This window comes from Varroa destructor, unplaced genomic scaffold, assembly GCF_002443255.2.
Source record: "Varroa destructor unplaced genomic scaffold, Vdes_3.0 BEIS01000006.1, whole genome shotgun sequence".
Classification (NCBI taxonomy): domain Eukaryota; kingdom Metazoa; phylum Arthropoda; class Arachnida; order Mesostigmata; family Varroidae; genus Varroa; species Varroa destructor.
In genome coordinates, this window is record NW_019211459.1 from 14,440,776 (window position 1) to 14,456,180 (window position 15,405).

General features: G+C 47.3%; 1 protein-coding gene across 3 annotated transcripts in view; it reads left to right on the forward strand.

Moving 5' to 3' along the window:
- Positions 1-13,861, forward strand: part of LOC111252474 (T-box transcription factor TBX2-like) — a 29,765-nt gene extending 15,904 nt beyond the window's left edge. Inside the window, exons 2-5 of one of the 3 annotated variants that reach the window (XR_015329752.1) lie at positions 5,828-6,095; positions 9,089-9,238; positions 9,986-11,572; positions 12,373-13,861. Coding sequence is in view for 2 of the 3 variants with exons in the window: in XM_086992214.1 (XP_086848340.1) it covers positions 5,434-5,633; positions 5,828-6,095; positions 9,089-9,238; positions 9,986-10,576 (1,209 nt within the window). In the remaining variant the exon portion in view is untranslated. Of the gene's footprint in view, positions 1-200; positions 5,634-5,827; positions 6,096-9,088; positions 9,239-9,985 lie in introns of those variants that run through there. The other 2 variants (XM_086992214.1, XM_022810444.2) reach the window with 2 other exon arrangements.
- The last annotated feature ends 1,544 nt before the right edge of the window (positions 13,862-15,405 follow it).

The window sequence follows — 15,405 nt, forward strand, 5'->3', positions numbered from 1 at the left end:
ACCGTACCGTCGAACCCTTTCGTCGCGCTAACAACTGTCACAGCTTTATGTCGCATATCGTCTGTGGTAATGCTCATTGACGTTGACCCGGCCTCCATCGGATCAAAAATGTTCTCAGCTGTCAGACAGCTTATTCGTCTCTTACGGTCAGCATTGCTCGAGCAGGTTGCGCTATTACTGCAGTGTTTAGCTTTGACAACGGCCTCATCTAGGTACTGTCATAACTGCAATAATAACAACAGCAACAGCAACAGCAGCAGCAGCAGCAACAACAACAACAACGAAGTCAGCAGGAGCAGCTCCTGCGTCTAATTATTTCCTGGGGCGAAACTGCCCTTTGTCTAGGTGATGTTGTAGCCAGCGTCTCTAGCTAGCGTCTCCGAGGTGGTATTTCTGATAGTCGTGACGCGAGTTTCACAACAGCTGATCTATTTCAGCACGTCTGTAGCCGCCGTCGCGAGTGCTATTTTTGCTGGTAAACATCCTATGACCGACTGGGCTTTTCGCAAATCTTGCGATTTTCGACTCCTTGATCGATTCGCCCTTTAGTGTCAGCCCATCCATCCATCAGTCTCGAAATCTGCGTGTGCGGACAGGCGTATTTCTACGTCGCCTACAATCCCTACTGGAATCCTGGCCAATTTTGTTGTATGATACATACTTACTACTGCGGTGGCAGCGCGAGTCGAGCGTTCAGTCGTCATAGCAGCGGCAGCAGCAGCAACCCTCAATCAGCAGTTAAAGACCAGGTAGTAGCGAGTAGACCAAGTAAATAGACTGTCCTCGTTGTTCACCGTATTCGGTTATTGGCCTTCGGCTTTCGGTACCCGTCGGGGACGGTAAACGGCCCGAAGAGACCGGCCTTCATTTGGATTCCGCGACTTGTTGGCACCGCCGTTACCGCTGTGGGCACTGACGCTGTTAGGAAAAAACGGCAGAAAATTACATCTTTGGTGCGAGTGGCTACGCACGAGTGTTAGAATGTCAGCTTGTGAGTGCCTGCGCGTTAGTGCGTATGTGTGCACCAGTTTGTGTGTATACGTCTACCTGTAGTTGTTTGTCTGTGTAAAATTCTTCCCCCATCTCCCTTTCTTGATCTGTGCATCGCTCGTGGTCTATAGTTAGGCTTATGTCTTGTGACTTCAGCTGGCTATACGTGCGACCAATACGTCGTCGAGCGACCCGCAACGAATCCAATGACTGATTCCAGTGACTAGTAGCCAAAACAACGATCTCAACAACAACAACAACAACACCACCACAAGCGGGCCAGCTAACGCGGTGCGTTGAGCGTGCAAACGCCGCTGCCCTATCGTCACACTGTTACATGCTAGCGTCTACGATGCCTGTTGTCTGAAGCGAAGATGCTTTGACTGCGACGGAACTCGACGATCGATCTTGGATTGTCGCTAAGCGGTCGCTCGGCATGATGATGATGATGATGATGATGATGACTGGGATACTGTTGCTGCAGCCCGTTCTCGCGCGAGGTTTGTTAAGCGGCGACGGCAACAAAAGCAGTCAGCGTGGCCGTGGCCGTCGCCGATGCCGTTGTTGTAGTAACCGAGAGCGTGGCTAGACCGAAACAAACAGAAATTGCGCGTAGACGAGTCTACGATGAAGACGAGAAATCAAATTGACGCGTCAATTTTTCTACTCAGCCAACGCAGCTAGCGAAGTATAGAGGAGGGCTCCATCCTTCTCAAACTGGGTGGCGTGATCGGCTTCAGCAAGCGGTCGATTACCAGCGGCCGTTCGAGGAGCAGCGACGCCGGCCGATATGATGACGACGCCTCGAATTGAATTGGGCTTGGCGGGCCTTGTTGAGTGTTTTTGATTGAGACGAAGTTCGGAGTGACAGCTCCGTAGGCCATCATTTTGTCTCGCTGACCGACGAGGTCTATAGGAGACGAATGTCTTGTTAATACTGCCGGTAGGTGGTCAAGTAGGCGAACACGACCCGTTCTGTTGACTCCAATGTGGGGCACACAGATAGATGCTTACATGTATTCTCGCGTCAGCCGTTACGTGGTCGATCACGGAGGATGCGGTCGCTAAATAATAAGAACAACATAAACAGCCGCAACAGTTGACCCGCTGATAGCTCGTCATATTGCTTCTACTATATTAGTCTGGCTAATTATGCCGCCAACAGAGCCTTTTGACAATATGGACGCGTATGTATAATGCAGATATTATCCCAGTCGGCCCGTGTCCCTGTCCTTTGCTTCCTCGTGCTACCAGGGTAATTACCAACACAACATGCAGCTACCGCCCGTTGATTTCTTTGGCTGCTTTTATAGCTGCATGCATAGCTTCTGTTCAAATGGTAAGAACGATGACTCTATAATCAAGATCATCATCATCATCATCGACAACAGCAGCAGCAGCAGCAGCAGCAGCAGCATCCGAAAAATAGAAGATCAAGACGGAAAGCACATGATTACATAGTGTCTGCGGAAGCGATTACAGTGCCAACTTGAATGACGCCCATTTGTCGCGCCCTCTCTGACTTCATGTTTGATTGGGGCATACTTAACGCCCACCCTCCTGGATATCCCTCTCGCGTCATCCCTATTTGCTACACATATAAATGCGTGCATATGGTTGTAACACGCAGCGAAAGCGACTCTCGCAGAACATCGTGGTCATTGTGATTACGGTTACGCCGAGTTGATGTTATCACCGCCTCCTTGGACGTTGCAGGGCGGTCGCTCAAATCGTCTATAGATGTCATGAAGTACTTTTACGGGCGTTAAGTCGGTGGAGCGCGAATGACAGCCGCGATGTATTAGTGAGCCCCTAAATAGACGTTGATCTAGCTACATGAGCGAACGCTACGTTCTACATTGCTGTTTTGTGTAGCCGTATAGTTCGTTCAGCAGCGTTGTAACGTTTGCCGGGCAGAAAGCACATGGCCATGAGAGGTAAATCGAAGGGTTGAAATAAGCTTAGTGAAAAATCTGTTTTTGAAGTATTCTGATGTCATGCAGCGGTCAAGATGAAATTACAGCGGCGACCAGACTGGCAAACGCGATGGATAGGTTCGTAATGGATTTCCAACGATGTAGCTTTATGATGAAATAGTCGTTGACTTCAGTCGCCGCTGTCATCGGCGTCGGTCTGAATGCAATGTAATGTCTGCCTCGTTCGCCTGCTCCTCAGTTGGTCGGCGAGTGACACATAGGGGAAAACGAAGCTGCTGTGTCATATACTTCTATAGTAACAGTAGTTTCTGTCGTGTTTGGCTTCAAATTATTGTATAGAAAACACGCATATATATATACAGCGACATTTGTTTGTTTTGTATCCTCGATTCTGAAATCCTGGCAACAACAGACAGAGGCGGCGAACACGCAGATACAACAAGCAACGAGACCCAGCTTACATACACATGCTACGATATAGCCAAGGTTGTGGTAGACGCTGTGGCGGGCAGATGGAGGCGGAACGTCATCCGACCATCGGTGAACGCAGGCACGTTAGATGTTCACTTTCCTCATCAATATTATACACCCGACGATTCGTAGATATATATATATATATAGAGGATTAGAAAAAAACTGGTCTGCTGCCATCGAAGAATTGACTCTTTGTTATGATCTTCATCACAACTGAAGTAATAGGCGCGTACCGCTGTGACAGAAATTGGCCATTTGTTTATATATATTACATATGTATCGATAAAAGGAGCGATAGGAAAAAGCAAATAGTGATCACAAAAAGTACAAATCCATACGGTAGCAATCACGCGACGGAAACCCATAAACATCGACTTTAACGACATCATCGTACGAGCAGAGCTAACGATTGAATTGACTGTTTTCGTGTTTCTGTTAACCGCGAATGGTAAATGCCCATCGAAATGATCGTCTTAGCTTTCCCCTAGGAATCAGATATCAAATATGATGTAAAAAACCTTTTCTTCAAGATAGTTTTAGACAACTTTACAAATGTTGAAAACCGACAATGATGGGCATACCAGTGAAGTGAATAGATGGTTTGACTTACTCTTAAGGTAAGATAATGCTGAAACATGTTGATGTTGCAAGTTCCCGGGAATTAGGCCAGATTTCAACTTTTGGCATGCCGGATAAAGATGTAATAATAACTGGGCCGGCTAAACCAGAAAGGTGGCTTGGGTTCGCGTGACCAAGTAAAGTTAATACGTTCGTAATAAAAGTTTACGGCTAAAATTTAAAAATTTACAAACAAGTTCCACATTTCCTTTAGCTTTAGGCCACTGAGCTGTCTCCCTTTCGAGAGTGTCTGGCGGCTTGTCCCTCTTTTAGTCTACTGTCAACTGACGCCGACTGTTTTTGAACGCGTGTCCGCAGTCGAAGCCACCTTCGACCACGAGGGGCCACGTGCAATTCCAGAAACACATATTGAAGCTTTGCAGGCTCCGTCAACTCCCCAGCCCAGATATCTGCACCAGCAGCAGGTCTAATTTGTTGTACGTTCCTATGAAATGGTTGCGCCACAGAAGAAGCACGGTTCTTAGCGGCGGGCCAGTCGCCACAATAGTTCCAGGCCATTAGCTTAAATCCCGATGGCCTCCGCAGCCCCAGCAACTATGGAGGCACGGGTAAAGGCTATGGTGTATTTCAGTGTCGGGTATTTATGACAGCACACTAAACAGCAAGGCGAGATAAGCCACAGCAGCATAAAGCAAGCGGGGAGGGCAGACGGCCAAGTAGGCGATTTCTCTCGTGACATACACAGATCATCGGCGGCTTGTACGCGACCGCATTGGCTTTGCTGTTCAGCCAAGCTTGGTTGAGGCAAGGGATTTTGCTGTGGCTAGTGATGTTATTGTTGATGTTAAAGTTGTAGCTGCTACGACAGCGGTCTTCAGCTATTGAACCGATACCGCGCTGTTGTCTTGTAGGAGGATAACCTCAGTAAACGTCGCCCACAAGAGAGGTCGTAGGGTGGCGTTAGCGTCGCGTTCGAACTGCGACCCCCCACGCGAAAAGTCTTCGCTACTAAAGAAAAGCAACCTCAAACGACAGCGCTTCCTTCTTCCCTGACTTCGACATCAGTTCTTCCGGCCCATCGAACTCGCCTTATGCTCGGTTTACTGGAAGTTTTCGATGGGGTCTCGCCGGACCACAGGATAAAGCGAACTGGCAATCAACCATCAAAGCGACGCGTGACGGTAGAGATGCTAACAGCTTTAGAAGTGGTAGTCGCTTGACAAGGAGCAAATCTCATCGTAGCTCCTGTGTGTATTGGGGCCGTATAGCTGGTTCTCAATATTGTGCAGCGGCTATAAGCCATGATTTGCCACAAATCGCAAATCACGAAACTGTTTCCTCTGGCCCGATCTAGCTTAGCCACTTTAACATATTAGACCAAAGCGAACACCGATAGCGGCCGATATGGCAAAGGCTGTTGTGGTAGCAGCCATTTCGCAAGCAGTTCCTGAATATGCGAACGCTAATGAAAAGGGACAAATCTTCAAGCAAAGTTTTGACACGCGACAGTGAGCTTGGTCCACAGGCCTACTACAGGCGCACTAGACAGAAATTGATCAGCATCTTGTATATTGGAGTTTTTATTAGATTCGGCCATATGGACTGTCCATTAAAACAGACACGATCACGTGGAATGGGTCATCGTCGACAAGCGTAAGCGAGTACTTGCCATGATGTAATGGCGAAGAAGAAATTGCACACAGAATTGAGTGTGGCGTACATATATAATTGTTTGTGTGTGCGTGTGCAATGAAGCCTAGGTCTACAGGCAATCTACAAACAGGCAAACTACATGCAAATGAACATCTAATAACGTTTCGTTTTCAATGTTCATATTTCTTTTTCAGACGAATGTTTCCACCTTTCCGCGTTCGCATGTCAGGTCTCGAGCCGAAAGCAAAGTACGTGATGCTTATGGATATCGTGGCCGCTGACGATTGTCGCTACAAGTTCCAGAACCGGCGTTGGGTTGTGGCAGGCAAAGCCGATCCAGAGATGCCCAAGAGAATGTACATTCACCCCGACTCGCCAGCCACCGGAGAGCAATGGATGCATAAGGTTGTCTCATTTCATAAACTCAAACTTACCAACAACATTTCGGACAAGCACGGATTTGTAAGTATGTTTTCCTTTTATGCTCGGCCTGATATTAGCTTACACGTACCTTCTCATAGGCAATTAGCCAAGCTTACACGGAGACGTGTTTTTGCGTCCCATCACGACCTGCAGCTGTATAAACTTTAGATCTTTGATTTGCGAAGTTCCTTAAGTGGATCGTTCTTATCGCTGTTCCATTTTACCCTGAGCTGTATGTGTACAATATTCTTCTCCGAGTAGCACTACACATACTGAAGCGGGTTAAATCGAGGCTGCGTTGTCTTCGTCAACCGACCGGTGGCAAGCGAACCTGAAGCCAAAGCTCTACTTAGAGTAGGGTATGGTTAGGCACTACCCCCACTGTAGAATTCAATCCTTGCTATTCAAGTCTTGCTAATTTTTTTCTCCCCTATGTTATCTAACTGTTCCACACGAACTCCCCCTAGTCCCTGCCGTAGGGAGTTTGTATAAAGAGATCCCTTTTCAGCAAGCTTTAAAGTAGCAAAGGAACACAGCGGATTTTAGTGCACATCAGCGCGTTCACCTCCAATTCATTTGCTTCCTGTTCTGCATGCTGACTCGGCTCCGAACCTCCAACAACCGTGTCGTGTCCCAAAGTGCTCCCCTCTCGTCTCAGTTTGTCCAAGTCCAGCATTGACTGACTGGCAAACCACCGACAGTTTTTCGCTGTCTACTCGTTTCGGTGCCTGCTGGCTAACTTATTGACTGCATAGGTTAGCTAGATGCTAGCGACATTGACGGATTCTGGCGACCGATCGCATCATCAGTAACGGCGAGCAGTGGTACGTGCAAAGGGCGCTTATTTTCAAATAGCAGTGACAGTCGTAGTAGCAATCGTTGTCGTGTGCTGGATGGAGGGTGCATGCCAAATCAAGCCGCTTGCTGTGTCCCTCGATCGCTCTCTGCGTGCAATCTTCAGTCGTTTCCCAATTTCAGCCGCTGTTTCCCGTCATCATTGTAACTGCTGCTGCTGCTGCTGCTGCTTCTGCTGCAGTAGGAGCAGCATCCGCCGCGCCTTGTGTCATCCTTTCGCCGCTGCCAATGCTGGTGCTGGTTCGGGTGGTTGGCTACCTCGAGCTTCCTCTTCGTGGTTCAGTAACGCCAATGGAAGGATAGCTGAGTATATCATGCTTGTAGATGGCCCTTCGCAGCTCCATCTCTCGCGCTCCGTCGGGGGGAAACGCCCTTGCTACCCCCGTCATTGGTACTGTTCCCTCTCCAAGGCTTGCCGCTGCTGCCCCAGTGATAGCTGCTTCCTTGCCAAGAGAATGGGATATCCCCATTTCCCTACGTCCTCTGTTTGTTTCATTCGAACCCAGCCGTCTGCCGGCCCCACATCTGGAACTACAACTAGCGCTGGCACGACCACTAACGGCAGTCTTTCAATCTCTTTTCACCCATCTCCAGTGAGTCTTATCTTGACGAAAAATCCATTTGCGCCTTCTCAACTGTTTGTGACGTTGCTGATGCCAATTAGCTTGCCCTGCCCTTCCACATATCGGCCTAGATCTCCGGGTCCTCCCCTCTAGCCCCATCTTCTGCTCGTTTGCCCTCGACTGGCTTTTCCTTTAAGAGGACTACGATTGTCGCTCCTTTTCGCTTTGTGTATCTCGTTTGTACCGAGTCTGTATTGATGGCCAGGCCGTGCCGGCGACCATGTCGGTTCGATGTGCGGCTCTTTCGTTCTTGCTGCAGCTGGTTGTCCCACGCTATTCGTTGATCATGGTACAGAACATCACGATGTTCTCCACCCTATCTTGGCTATGATGGCGAGCCAAGCACTCTTACATGAGCGGCGTCATCTGCCCCCCCCCCCCCCCCATTATCTGTCCCTCTTTTGCTTCTTCCCTTAATTCAGGCTTCAGTGTCGCTCACACTCTACCCGCGCGTAGCCGCCCTACAAAGATCTTCGTAGCTCATTATGTTGCCATGGAAACGAGTGCAGTGGGCTGTGGACGCGCCTGCCCTCCGCTCATGGTTGCCCAATCTGCTTCGGTTTCCGTCCGGGGCTGGCGACCGCATCAAAGGGGAAAGGGGCCAGCGAAAGGGCAAACGGACGTATTGAGGGAGAACAGCAGGGGCAAATTCCCTTTTTCTTTCCCAGCTTTCGCCACCCCGTCGCATGATCCGAAGCCCTCACATACTGGGGTGTAGATCGCTGAGAGGTAGGTTGATGACGGGATCCGGGGCTATGTCTAGTGAGCGCTGCTTTCAAAGAGGAGCGGGGGAAAGGCACCAGCGTCAGCGGTTTAGTGGCCGCCCGTTTAGTGATGGAGCAGCGCTATGGTCGAGGGTGATGCGCAAAGAGAGAAAGAGAGAGTAAATACCAACGGGTAAACCGACTGACTTCAACTGTTTTCTGTGGATGAGGCTGGGTGTTGAGGTTGGTTAGGCCATCGAGAAACTGAACGAAAGAAGCTGTTCATCGCTGCAACATAGGGCTCCAGCGCAGCGGCTTCGTTGAGCGACGAGTGGGAGGTCTCAACGAGACTGTGGAGATTGGCCTGCTCCACTTCCCAAAGTAGGACTCAGCCAGGTTCAAACAGGCCCAACCTCTTCTCTTCCGGGTTTTTTTTATCCCAAATGGGAGCGCCGTTATCCGTAGCACAGTACGGAAGGGAGCATTGTACCCGCAAATTCTCTATGGCTATGCGAATGCGCAGCAGTATACAGCCAGACAACGACCAGTGCTTCTTCTATTGCTATCGCCGCGACCTAGGCTGATATCCAGCCAGGCACGCTTCTGCCTTGAGGACGTGTAGAGGCAGCTTTTGCGCCGACAGCAAAGGCATTGCTAATGGCTCCGATCTCAAAAGACGATTGGACGATTGAGTAATTGGTTGGAAAGTTTCTTAACAAAAGATGGCCACAGATTCCCTGATCAAAGGGTGAACACAGGATCTATTATAACGGATTTCTTAAAATGTTTGATTTTGTCCGTGTTGGCTCTATTTACTCCAATAGTTTCTCTCATTGTTTTTGTTTTACAGCAAACGATACTTAATTCGATGCACAAGTACCAGCCTCGGTTCCATCTCGTCAAGACGTGTGATTTGGCAAAGCTGCCGTATTCGACGTTCCGTACGTTTGTCTTCCCTGAAACCCAGTTCATTGCGGTTACTGCCTACCAAAATGAGAAGGTAATTAAGGCTATTTCTATTAATTACAATCAACTTTCAATGAAATATTAATAATGACTGTAGGCATATGAGTAAACGCATTATTACTGCACAATAACGAAACACGGATAAAAGCTGCGTTTGCTTCTTTTCTTTTGTCTTATAAATCGAATATCGTATTCTCAGATTTACTATAGATTTCCTCGTCATTTTTATGCAATATTGATTTTACGTTTGTTCTTTAGTTTTACGCTTGATGTTCGAAGTAACTTATCATGTGTGCTTGTCAGTATAAGATTCTGTACCTGGATTGATAACTCAGTAGTCAATACTCAGCTGTGTATCATCCTTAAGATGTGCTAGAAATAGTTATGTAAATTATGTTCTGTTCGGTCTGCACCTACATGCCTACGAATATGTCTAATTGCTTGCGAAATGTGTTCGGTTCCCGTCGTCACACGATTTTATTTTCGTTCAATCGTGGCATTACACACGAGCCATCAGGTCAACAAAGCACTTCATGGAAACCCTATGCCACTTTGGTGAAGAGTGACGCAACATTCTCCCAAATGTTTCTTACCCACTTGCGTTCCAGCATCTTTCTATAGATATATATCGGGTTTCGAAACCTCCCGCTCGTCTTTTGCTCTTTTGAGTTTCGTACGGGACCGAAGCCATAGCTGTTGGTGTAATCGTCGAAATCTACTAACCCCCATGTACCTTTTGGGTTTGGCTTTGTGCGCATTCGGTGTCTCTTTCCACTTTCAGATTACGCAATTGAAGATCGACAATAACCCGTTTGCGAAAGGCTTCCGAGAGACGGGCGCAGCTCGTAAGGACAAAAGAAAATACGCTCTACCCCCGGCGTCAAAGTCTGGAGTGCTGGCCGGTCTTCAGCCTGGCGGAACACTGCCCACACGACTTAGTGGCACCGACGACGAATCGGAACCTGAGGACCTGCCAGCGATTCGAAACAGCGCCAGTGCAAGTCCACCTAACGGACTGTCGATGTCAAGTCTGTCCATAGGAGCTCACCGCCTGACCAGCCTATGTGGAGGCTTTGCGGGGCCGCTATCAACCAGCGGAGGCCTCAATATGTTGGGTCTGCCACCGTCTCCAGCCTCGCCTTCGCCTCCGGCACCACCAGTTCTGCCTGACCTGCTTCTTCAGCAGCAGCTAGCCCAGTATCGGCAGTTACATGAAATGCTCGTACTCGCACAATCTACTCAGCTACCGCCCACGTCCGTACCGAGCCCAACTTTGGACCCACATTTAACCATGCGGAGTCTTTTATTGTCGCAGTTGACGGCCAACCGTTACAACCCATACGGACGTCCGCCCTCGGCTGGAGACAACTGAATTGTCAATCAAACCGCTCTTCTAGTCAAACAAAACTAACCATCTAACTAAGTTAAGCAACGCGCCAAACGTGTGAGGTGCTTTGCGGCAACAAGAGCAACACGATGAATAGCAGTAGCGTACAGGGACAAGTATGGACATCGTCGTAGATATGGGAAGCAGTACCTCATTGCAATACTTCAGCCAGTCCACGTTGTGAAGTATTGCACTATTGTTCACCGTTCGATCATTATATTCAGCAACAGTATTTAACGTCGAGTCGGTTCGTGCCCACTGCTGGACCCACTTTTGCTCTGACAGTACCACTTCGAATACGACTTCGGTTACTTAAATACTTCTGCCGACAAGACTACTTACCATTGCAGATTAACACTTGTAGCATTTGGCGAAGGGGACCTAATGTGTCCCTTGCCTAATCGTTATCATCATAAATATCACCGTCACAGTCGATCATTATTAACCGATACTCAACTTTCAATCTTTGACTCGCGCGGCCGAAAGAATTCTCTTTTGCCTAATTTGCTTCGGAGCCGCTGCTACTGCTCCACAAAGGATTCTCTACCCACCAACTTCTGCCAATCTGGCTATAAACACATCGACATAGACACAGCACACACCTTGTGTGCTGTAGGAGCAACTGGCCGCGCGATCCTAGCGTTGAGCGCGAGTGTCGGCAAAACAACAAGCATATTGAAGTTTCCTATCATCAAGCACTGTAGCATCGGCTCGCAGGTGCGACCAGCATCCGTGTAAATGTATTCCGGTCCGCTCCGGTGCCGCTGCGAGCAATGGCCGGTCGGTAAAAGCCAACGAAGGCGCCCCCAGATCGTACGACGTAGCTCGATTGACTGAAAGACAGACAGACAGACAGACAGATGTTGGCGGAGATAGAAGGACAGACGAAAACCAGCGATCCAAAGAGTCAGCCGCCCTTCTACTGATCTACAGAACGAGATGGAATTAACGAAGGAAGCTAGTAGACAGCCAGGCAGCCAGGCAAGCGAGCATGTGTAGCGACCCACCTTGTTAATGTATATATAATGTAAATATTAGCCATGTATGGGACTCGAGGCTACGGAGTATGCTTGGCTGACAGTACAGTAGATACAGCCAGCATAGACTGTCACGTATATACATCGAGCACACGCATCCACAGCATGGTAGAAATGGAGGAAGAGACGAACATGGACAAACATTCGAACGAAAATATACAGGTACATACATACATACATAAACAAACGAATATAGGTACACACAACGAGCAGCCGCACAAAAACATAGGCTAAAACAAAAACAGACAGCTTCTGGGCAAGATGAGGACCAGGAAAATACAGAGACAGGAATAACAACAACAGTAACAATATAGATAGCATCGACAAAGTCGGTACCATCTACGCATGGTTTATAAGGGACGATGCTAAGCAGCGCCTGGACGCTACTCGATGCTGGGTGGATAACCACGAATCGTAATAGTGTAAACGGCACCAATTGGCACCGATGTTGTTTCAATCTACCGTACTTCGTCAGGCGTATCCGTACATTTGCGCGTCTATTGCGTTCAGTCAGTTATTTCAACGCGTATCATTTATTGGGCGAACGGAGTCTGAGCAATTGCACAACATTCTCAAGTAGTCACGACGAAATTCTTAGCTGAGCAGAGCGACCTTAGGCTGGCTGGTCAGGGGCATATAACGATCATGTGCCCGCCATGATTGCTAAGCCAGTCTCCGCCCAAGTGATGATCAAGCAACTGACATAGTAACAGTAACTAACATTCTCGATTTCTGTACCCTCAGCTAACCGCTAACTGCACAGTGGTCTCACACTGGGGCGGACGTGTCCTCACGAAAACGACGTCTGCCATCGGCTTTGCCTAATGCCTCTTCGATCAGGCGTACTTTCCCATTAGCTAGAAACGGATGGTGACCAGTATAGGGTGCGCAGATACCGAAGTAGAGCTGAGCCGTTCAACGATGCACAACAGCCGCCATAGAATGTGTCGAGCTCTAGAGCAACGTATCCCCTTTGAAATCTAAGCCACTAGAATAAAAAACCAACAGCGTCTTGTGGAAAATTAGAACTGGTAAACTGTAGATAATAGCTTAAAAGACCCTCCTGAGAAAAAATCTTGAAGACATCTTGACAAGCGTTCAAAACATAATGAATTGTGTACGGATAGGCTAAGGAGCAAAGAAGCCTCAACAGTGGTAGCGATCCGATTCGCAATAATCGACCCAAAACTTGAGAGGTTTAGAAGTGGGGTGATCAAATCTAAATATGAGGTATGGTGAATGACTAGAGGGAGAACTATGTGGGCTTCAACCTTTCCTGACGAGCGTATATCGCTGCGAAGATCTGCCGGCTGTAGGGAAGCCTTTCGACGAGAAACATTCGCTGTAGGCTGCGCCCTCTCGAGCTGATCAATAAGTGCAACAATTTAACAGAGTTCATTGTCGGTGTATAGTTATTACTAGAAAAAGATGCAAACACATCGTGCTACAATTGTGTAATTACTAATCCTGACCAGGTAGGCAACAGAGGGCGCGTAGGCCGAAATAATGCATTCAACATGAAATGATGAAGTCGACAAGCGGAACAGGTTTTTCTAGAGTCAACTAGGGCCGACACCTCGGTCCGAACGCTTCGCTACATTACAGACAGAATCCCGGTTAGCCGCATGAACGGCGTGGATAACACGTGTATGTGTAGGTGACGTACGTTTGGCGTTGGCAAAAATCACAGAAACAGATTTCACAGATCGACTACGACGGGGGGTGCGTGGTTGCCGGATAAGAGCGTCGAGTCCCACATCAAGTACTATCTATGTATTAATATTGTTGTTATTATGAAAAAAATGTATCATGAACTGTCTGAGACGGATAGCTAAGCAGCAAAAAAACATTTTGATATTTTGTTCTGTTTCATCAAAAACAAACATCATCTAGGTACTATCGTATCGAGGTAGGAAACAATGCTACAACTAAGATGCGGATAAAAAACACGAACGACTTCGAAGTGTTTTATAGAAAATGTGTATTACAAAGCATCAAACCCCCATAGTATGTGCAACAAACAAATCTAAATACGAAAGCATAACAGAAGAGATTTTATCACCGTAACCGCTTTGAGAAAAAGGATTGAAACTAAGCCAAGTAAACAAACGAGTTATCGAACGATTAGGGGCTATAAACACTAATATCATATAATAATGGCGATGATGATGACAATAGAAAGGCAAGTGTAATAGGTGAAAATAAATGGTAAAACTTCGATTTAACGAGCTGACAGGTTTGTGAATTTCTCATTTCCAATTTGGGATGCGAACGCATTCTCAAACAAGTTAGATCACAAGCTACGTTACGGGTTATTGGTTACCTGCTTTCTACCCACAGGCAACTGATAGATCGAGCTTTCCCTTCCATCGTAGGATATAACAAAGGACGAGTTGTAAAATGTAACTTTAGGCGTACCGAAGGTCCATTGCCGTAGTGACGTCCATGCTTTGTATGGAAACAAGGCAGAGTCAAAACGACAACCTCTTACGAAACGAAGTACGCTTAACAAGTGACTCGGTAAGGCTAGACAGATAAATCATTTTTTCATTTGGGTAAAAGATACAGCTAGCGTTCAAAGCAGCTGGGACATTTGGGCAAAACCCAGCTCAGTTCACGCTTGTTTTCGACTATATGCGGCCAGATACATCCGAATACGCCTCCATAACGTTTACATTGTCCAGATAAACGCGTCAGTTCAGCGAAAAGAAGCCTTCAACAAAAATCAATTTGAGCTTTCTTCTGCCTTAACAACATGTACACAGCTCGTACACACGCACATGTATAACGCGTCTATATAGTAGTTGGTAATGAATAACCGTTAATCCTCGACATTGTTGCCCTGTTTCTTGCCCCAACAGGCGTGAAAATTTGTGAACTTTACGATCGGCCAGTGGACGACAAAGGAAAAAATGGTCTGTTTTAAGGCGAAAGCGAACGGGTGTTATCGCTGGTGAGGGATTAATTCATAGGATCTTTACAGCCAGTACGATGAAGGACCGTAATCGGTCAGAACGCGTTTTAAAACACGCAGAGCCGACATCGTAAAATGTTGAAACTCTCGCGGTTGTGAGCAGGTCACGCAACGGAGGTCTGCGAAAAAATGCCCCCACAACGTTCTATCGTAAGGGATTCTATACTATACGTTTTTATGTACAGTAATAGGTGAAGACCATCGAAGAAGAACTAGCGCGCACGAGCTTCTCAAGATCAATGAGGGATTCGCACCTATTTCATCTTTCTGAGGCGCATCTATGGCCATCAGCAACGGAATGCGTTTTTGACGCCACGCACATAGTTTCGCGGTCAGCGAAAAACTGCTATAGGAAGCACAACTGTGAATACATAACCAAAGGGGTACCGCTTTGCCATACTGAATGCTAGGCATGTTTAAGTTAGCACCTATTGTTTTGCTAATGTGAGCAATAAGTATTGCTCTAGAAGTAATGGCGAACCGATTATTGTTGCCTGATCTGCAGGAGGCCGCTTTCACCCTGTCTTGAAGTGACAATTAAGTTGTAAAGGTGGTTTAGTTTTGATCGTTTAAAGATACGATCGTTGACCTTCAAGGACGATATTAGAATCTCATTCGGTGTTCCTTTCAATTTTGCGGTAAGTTCTCGATAGAGATGCTCGAGAAGCACACATCTTAATTGAGAACAGCGCGATATCACTTTTGATGTATCACGAACTCGTGCTTTACCATAGACAGCATCTGTGCTTGTCTCGTAACAAGACAAAATCATATCTTCATCAACGCACAACGTGAACAGCCAG